General features: G+C 55.9%; 1 protein-coding gene across 1 annotated transcript in view; it reads right to left on the bottom strand.

Annotated features, from left to right (window-relative positions):
- The window catches only part of RYR1 (ryanodine receptor 1 (skeletal)), a 164972-nt gene that overhangs the window by 62518 nt on the left and 94676 nt on the right, over positions 1-7778 (bottom strand). The window contains exons 68-76 of the mRNA XM_011952520.1: positions 7383-7470; positions 7189-7281; positions 6582-6596; positions 5002-5172; positions 3454-3513; positions 2724-2861; positions 2088-2200; positions 1810-1906; positions 1449-1555 (exon numbers count right to left, since the gene is read on the bottom strand). Coding sequence (XP_011807910.1) covers positions 1449-1555; positions 1810-1906; positions 2088-2200; positions 2724-2861; positions 3454-3513; positions 5002-5172; positions 6582-6596; positions 7189-7281; positions 7383-7470 — 882 coding nt within the window. The remainder of the gene's footprint in view (positions 1-1448; positions 1556-1809; positions 1907-2087; positions 2201-2723; positions 2862-3453; positions 3514-5001; positions 5173-6581; positions 6597-7188; positions 7282-7382; positions 7471-7778) is intronic.

Below are 7778 nucleotides of genomic sequence, written 5' to 3'. Positions count from 1 at the left end.
TACCAAAAAAAAAAAAATAGCCAGGCATGGAGGCACATGCCTGTAGTCCCAGCTACTCAGCAGGCTGAGGCAGGAGGATCTCTTGAGCCTGGGGTGATGTGGAGTGGGGGGTCTGAGCTGCAGTGAGCTATGATATGACACTGCATTCCAGCCTGGGCAAGAGAGCAAGACTGTCTCAAAAAATAAAAAATAGGCCAGGTGCAGTGGCTCACGCCTGTAGTCCCAGCACTTTGGGAGGCCAAGGCAGGAGGATCACTTGAGGTCAGGAGTTTGAGACAAGCATGGCCAACATGGTGGGAACCCGTCTCTACTAAAAATACAAAAATTAGCTGGGTGTGGCGGTGGGCGCCTGTAATCCCACTTGCTTGAACCTGAGAGGCGGAGGTTGCAGTGAGCTGAGATTGTGCCACTGCACTCCAGGCTGGGTGACAAGAGTGAGACTCTATCTCAATCAATCAATCAATCAATCAATCAATCAATCAATAAATAAATAAATAAATAAATAAATAAAACAAAATGAAAAATAAATCCCTGTGCCTTCATTTCTTTATCCACACAAAGGAGCTGCAATAATCCGTCTCACAGTGTGGCGGTTAAGTGAGAGGATATAGATGTCACCGCTTAGCTTGGTGCCTGACACATAATAAGCATTTGATGAATGGCTGCCTGCTATTGTCAGCAAAAGCGGCAGCAGCTGTGCCATCTGCATCACAATTATTTATTACTAAGCCTGTCATTAGCCCACATGAAGCCTTTGAGGGAATTAGAGAAAACTCCCCCACTACTTCTGTCTGTTGGAAATTTGTCCTACATATGGATTTTTTTCATAATATACTGATGTTATTTGAGCAAGACACTTTCTTCTAGAAAAGCCTAGTTAATCTACATTGTCTGTGATGTGAACCCCTCAGAGATGCCCTTGTTAACTGTTCAGCTATACAACGGTGTATGGTGGCTGTGCCTGTCCTAACAAAGTGACATTTATGTTTCTTTTCTTTTCTTTTTGAGACAGAGTCTCACTCTGTTGCCCAGGCTGGAGTGCAGTGGTATGATCTTGACTCACTGCAACCTCTGCCTCCTGGGATCAAGCGATTCTCCTTCCTCAGCCTCCTGAGTGGATGGGATTACAAGTGCCCACCACCAAGCCTGGCTATTTATTGTATTTTTGTAGAAACGGGGTTTCTCCATGTTGGCCGGGCTGGTCTTGAACTCCTGGGCTCAAGTGATCGCCTGCCTCGGCCTCCCAGAGTGCTGGGACTATAGGCGTGAGCCACTGTGCCTGGCTGGCAAAGTGACATTTAAAGATCTGTCTGTCTTGGGCCTCCCCAGGACCCAGAGGACCTCTCCTGAGGCACAGGGAGGCTGCTGGGCTGGAGTTGGGGGTGGCCAGGTGCCCCTCTTTCCCAGGACCTTGGGGGCATTTCTGGGGCCCTAGGAAGAGTCCTCACCTCTTTTCCGTCAGGGCAGTGCGGCTGAAGTGCAGGACCAACTGGTGCAGCGGGTCTGGCTTCTTTTCTTCCACCTCTTCCTCCTCCTCCTCCTGCTCCCCAGCTTTCTGGGGGGAGAGCAGAGGCTTGGGGAGAGCGTTTCTAGAGTCCCCTTCTATCACCTCCCCCAAGCCCCTGTTGGTCTGGATTTTTTTTCTCTTTTCCCACATTCTGCGCCCTACTTTGGTACTACTCAAGCCAGGAGCTGGCATTTCTATACCCCTTGATGTGGAGCGCGACCCCTGGAGGTGTACCAAGGGTGGCCTCCACCCCTAGCCCTATCCAGCTCGCCCCCCACTCCCCCAGGCGGGCCCCAGCTCACTGAAAGGTCATCTATCATGCGGTCCTCAAAACTGTGGTCTTCAGTCAGGATCCATGCAGCCTTGTAGCTCTCCAGGAACATGTTACACGCCCGGTGCCTGCAGGGGAGAGGTGTGACGTCACTGGGACGCGCCCTCCTCCATGCCTCCCGACCTCCCATGCGCCTGTAGCCCCCAACCACCCCCAAGGTGCCATCACGTTGGCCCTCCAGTTCCCAGACTCTCCAGCCACCCTTTCTCCACGGCCCTTCACGCCCCCTTTGTCCCTGGGGGGCCTTACGTGGGCAGGTTGTACAGGGGCGTCATACGGAAACAGGCCACGACTGCCCGCCGGCGCTGCTTGGACAAAAGCTTGTGCCACACGGCCTTCTTAGACTTGTAAGGGTGCTCGGTCTGGGGAGGGGATAGTGGGACAGTCACATCCCCAGATCCTGCCCCTCTCACTCCAAGCCCTGGATGAAACTGCCCAGCTGTGCCCAAGTCCATATTCAGGCACGATACACACGGCAGAAGGAAAACCTTGTCTCCACCAACAGAGTCAGGGTCCTGACTCCGCCTCCAGACCTAAGTTTCCATCCTAGGCCTGGTCCCACAGAGCCAGGACCACGACCCAGGCCACGACCAATTCTGCGACCCACCCAAGGCCCTGCCCACGAACTCAACGCTTCTCCTCTAGGCCCCACCCCTAGATTTAAAATTCTGCCCCTTCCCTGTCCCGCCCCCAGATGCAAGATTAAGCAGCAGACCCCTCCCCCTGATCCATTCTAAGGCTCACCTTAAACTCCAGGATCCACCTTCTGCCCCGCCCCAAAACTTAATAGTCCTCTCCAGACCCCACCCACATTCTTAAAGCCCTTCCCCGCTGCCAGGCTCCGCCCAGAGACCCAGCAGAAAGACCCCCTCCGGCCCCACCCACCTGGTCCAGGTGGTAGAGCACGGCTGACACTTCCTGGACTCTGCGCACGATTTTCTCGGGGTCGTCAGCATCCTCCTCACGACCTGGGACGCCCCGGTACAGGGCCATCTGCCAGCGCAGAGACGGGGAGCCTTCGACCTGAGAGGAGGAAGGACCGGTCACCGGCGTGAGGGACCCTCCCCACAGGGTCGGCCAGATGTCCTCTTTCCGTTTTTGGGAGCACTCAATGGATGAGTGCATGTTGAGGCCTTTATTCTTCATTTTGTTTTGAGACGGAGCCTCGCCCGCATTACCCAGGCTGGAGGGCAGTGGTGCGATCTCGGCTCACTGCAACCTCTGCCTCCTGGGGCTCCAGCGATTCTCCTGCCTCAGCCTCCCCAGCAGCCAGGACTACAGGCACCCACCACCACACCCGTCTAATTTTGTACTTTTAGTAGAGAGATGGAGTTTCACTATGTTGGCCAGGCTGCTCTCAAACTCCTAACCTCAGGTGATCTGCTGGCCTCGACCTTCCAAAGTGTTGGACTACAGGCGTGAGCCATTGTGTTGGGCCTAATTGTTGTATTTTTAGTAGAAACATGGTTTCGCCACGTTGGCCAGGCTGGTCTCAAACTCCTGACCTTTGAGGTCTTTCTTCGATGCCTGGTCTTTGGTAAATGCTCAAACCTTCGCTAATATTGTGGTTATTATTCTGACTTGCTTCTTTTGCTTGCAGAGAAAGGAGGCATACCTTTCCCTGAAGGTGAAGGTTGTTGTTCAAAAATTCCCGGACCTCCTCATCTGTGTCTTTCTGGGGAGACAGGGCCAGGCTGGGTCACTCTGGAGGTCCCAGCCTCCTTCCTGACCCAGAGCCCTTTCCTTCCAGGCCCAGTACCCCAGGAACTGAAGGGGTTTTTCTTGGGGCGGGGGGTCTGAGAGAAACAAAAGGATGCAGAGGTAGACAGGGATCGGAAGGGGTCCTAGAGGGGCCAGAGGGTCACAGAGTCACCTTGAAGATACAGTAAGGATTCCAGGGGCCTCATGGGGGTTTGGGAAGAGGCAGAGGGTGACAAGAAGATTTCGTCAAAGGTCAAATATGGCCAAAGAGGGATGATTGGGGGTCAGAGTGGGGCAGGGAGTCTTTGAAGATCAGAAGGGGTCAGCAGAGGTCATGGGGGGTCAGATAGGTCAACTGAGTCATTGGTTACAGAGGGCCCCAAGGGGGCATCAGCAGGGTGGGCATTCACTGGGGTTCTAGGATGGGGAGCCCTCAAGGACCAAGGTGAGGGGTCCATGGGACCCTGGAGGGCTCTCTGGGGTCCTGGCAGGACTCAGCAGTCCTGGGAGGTGCTTGAGGTCCTGAGGGAAGTGGTGTCCTGGTGGTAGCAGGGTAGCAATTGGGTGGTCTCTAGGGGTCGGGGGTGAGTAAGTTGTCAGGGTGTTGGTGTGGTCCTGGGGGGTAGGGCTATAGGGGTCTTGGGGCAGAATCCTGGGAGGGTTCTTTAAGGCCCTCGAAGCTGGAAAGGATCGGAGAGGAGGGAGATTGTCCTTGTTGTCCCATACAAGGGGTAAGTGGGGTCCCGGGAGGCCGCCTCAACATCCCAGCAAGCTTAAGAGGTTCTAGGGCCCAGGTCCTTTGGTCTCCAGGACACCTGAGACCTCAGAAGTTTGGGTGCAGTCCTGGGGATGGGGCTCATGGATCCTGGGGAGTTACTCAGGGTCACAGGGGCTCCCTGAGCCACTGAGAGTCCTTGGGGGCTTAATTGGGCATCAACAGGGCCCAGGGGGAGGCATCAGCAAGGTCCTGAAGGAAAGGGATGGTGAGCCGAGGGCTCAGGGGGAACCCAGACGTTCAGTCTTGGCGGGGAGGGAAGGAGGGGTCATGAGGGGCTCAATAGGTCCCAAGAGGCTTGAAGGGGAGTCTCAGGGGGCTCATCTTGTTGGGAGGACTCTCAGGGTCTCAGCAGGTGTGGCATGGTCCAGTGGTGGAGGCAGTGGGGTCCTGCAGTCCTCATGGGGGTCCCAGGGGTCCTAGAGCTTTTCTAGGTTTCAGTGGGGTTTCAGTGAGGGCCCTTAGGTCTGTGGTGCCCTGGCAATATCTTGAGTGGGGTACTCAGGGCATCCCAGGGGGCCCAGTGAGTCCTCAGGGTCCTGGAAAAGAAATCAGTAGGGTCTGAAGAGAAGGCTTCTAGGGACCCAGGGGCCTCAGTGGGATCCTGGTTGTTCCCTAGGGTCCCAGGGGCTCAGTGGGTGCCAGGCGGCATCCTGGAAGGTTCCAAGGACGGGGCTGGGCAGGCACCAGGGCGTAGCGGGTCTTGGCCAGCGTGATGAGGTCCTGGTCGGTGGGCGCGCACATGTTCAGGCCGATGGGCAGCATCTTCTTCAGCGTGGCCACGATCAGCGACGTCTGCACAGAGTACCGGTCCCCGCGGCGCTTCTTCTTGGTGCGTTCCTGGTCCGAGCCACCGGACTGTGGGGACACAGGGCTCAGCACCAGCCCAAGCCCCAATCCCAATCCCGCCCCAACCTGCGGCCATCATCCACACCCCAGGCTCCAGTCTGGACAGCAGGCGCTCCCTCCCCAACGGCTGAGGACACCTCATTTCCACCCCAGCCTTGCTGACCCTACACTTCAGGCCTGCAGCCGTGACCGGAGACCCTCCAGACCCAAGCCCACAACCCAAATTCCCAGTTGCTTGTTTTTTAAACAAATGTATGTTTAGAGATGGTGTCTTGCCATGTTGCCCAGGCTGGACTTGAATTCCTGGGTTCAAGTGATCCTCCTGCCTCAGCCTCCCAAATAACTGGGACTATGGGCACACACCACCGTGCCTGCCTGGCTCCAATTTCTAACCCAGGCCCATCCAGATTTTCCCCAATTCTGGGCCTATCTCAATTTCTAGCAGTCACCTTCCAGAATCCCCCAGGAACCCCAGTACCACACCCCATCCACAGCATGCACAACCCACACTTCACATCCCAAGACCGAGTTCTCAAGAATGAAACAAAGATGCAGGCCCACAAAGAGTTCAAGAGACAAGAGAAGTTGCAAGAAAAAGACACTGAGAGACTGAAAAAGACAAGGAGACAGGAAGACCAAAGATGCAAGACACATCCAGAAAGACCTGGAAGCAGAGACACGGGGCACAGAGTCCCACAGCCGTGTTCTGGAGCCTTGGGTGCAGACCCGAGGGCAGGGCCACCTCAGTCATGCCAGTGAGAAGCCCTGATGACAAGCTTTGGGCAGAGCCACATCCACGCTGGCTGGCAACTTTGAGCATGACCCCTGTGCCAGGCACTGCTGCAGGCTACACATGCAGCTTCTCCCTGAGTCCTCGCAGAGCCCTGGGGTGGGGGCCGCTGGCTGGACGCCCTCAGAGGCTCAAAAGGATGACCCTTGGCCAAGGTCACACAGCTGACTATCAAGACAGGATTCTAACCCCAGTCCATATAGTCCAGAGCCCAAGCCTTAAACCACCGCACGGTGAGGGTGCTGCCCCCTCCCCAACCATGCGCCGCGTGCCTCTCCCACCCCCATTACCCTCGATCTCAGCCCAAGATGCTTTGGTAAAAGCTGAGAGTTGCTCTTTTTTTCTTTTCTTTTTTTTTTTCAGAATAAAAGTCCAAAAAAAAAAAAAAAAAGAAAAGAGAAGAGAAAAGAAAAGAAGTCAAATTGCCAAAAGCTGAGGTTTGGGATGGGAATGGATGGGGGTGGTGGGGAGGGAAGGGAACGGAAGGAGGATGGGTGGGGGCTGGGAGTGGAAGACAGGGGTGGGGAACAGAAGCAGGGGTTTTCTCAGGGGTGGGGGGGAGTGCAGAGGCTGGGGGAAGAGGGCATTAGCCAAGAGACATGCGGAGGGTCCCAGATGTGGGGCTGACCTGTGTATCTCCCGCCTGCTTCACCGGACCGCAGACAGAGACAAGAAGGGTTACCCCAGCCCCACAGAGAAGCCCAGGCCCAACTCCAACTTGCCAGCACCCCACCTCCTCTGCCCCACCTGCCACGTTGTCTCTAGCTGGGCATTTCCAGGCCTTGGCTTGGGGTAGGGGTCATTTTTGGGACCTGAGGAGGGCAGTTCTGAGAAGGATAAGGAGGAAAGCAGGAGATGGGGTAATGGGGAGAGGAAGAAAGAAATGGAAGGGGGGGAAATGGGGAGGAGGAGGAGGAGGGTGATGGGAGGAGAGAGGCTTGGAGAAGACGAAAATGGACAGGAGGGAGATGGGAGGAGGGAGAAGATACAGGAGGAAGAAGGAGACAAGAATGAGTGAAGAGGGAGATGGGGAGGAGGAGGGAGATGGGAGGAGGGAGAAGATGCAGGAGGAGGAAGGAGCTGGGGAACAAGGGAGAGAAGGTAACAGGGGCTGCTCTGAGGGCTGCAGGGAATGTGCCCAGGACAGGCTGGCTGGGTGAGGACAGCAGGTAGGAAACCCTAGAGTGTGCTCCCGCCCTCTCTGCCAAGTGCTGCTCCCAGAACAAAGCCCCCACCTTAGCCATTTTGCTCTTGTTGTCCGCGGTCAGGAAGGACATGTTGTTGATCTCGTTCTGGACCACAAAGTTCTGCTCCTCGCGCTTGAAGTTCTGGTGGGGGAAGCAGTGTTGGAGACCGGAGAGGTGAAGGCAGGCGCCTGTGGGCTGTGGCTCCTCTGGTTGTCGGGAGGGCGGTTGGGGTGGGCACTCACATGGGACTTGGACCAGTAGATGAAGATCTCGCCCACCATCCTGAACAGCTCCTCCGCGCTGGGATTCGGCTCCGTCAGCCACTGCGCCCTGAGGTCAGCGGAGGGGAGATGAGGGAGGGGGTGGAGATCCCAGGGAAGGGGGCCGCCCAGAGAGAGATCTTGGAGGAGGAGATGGGGACCAGGAGACATCCAGTCAGAGGGATGGGGTTTCTAGGGTCTTCTGGCCATTCAGGTGAACATGTAATTCTTTTTTCTCTGTCTCAGCCTCCTGAGTAAGTGAGACTACAGGTGCCCAACACCATGTCCGGCTAATTTTTGTATTTTTAGTAGAGACAGGGTTTCACCATGCTGGCCAGGCTGGTCTCGAACTCCTGACTTTAGGTGATCCACCCCCCC

The sequence above is a fragment of the Colobus angolensis genome, unplaced genomic scaffold (assembly GCF_000951035.1).
Source record: "Colobus angolensis palliatus isolate OR3802 unplaced genomic scaffold, Cang.pa_1.0 Scaffold34, whole genome shotgun sequence".
In the NCBI taxonomy this organism is placed as follows: domain Eukaryota; kingdom Metazoa; phylum Chordata; class Mammalia; order Primates; family Cercopithecidae; genus Colobus; species Colobus angolensis.
This window is presented reverse-complemented; position numbering and strand designations above follow the sequence as displayed.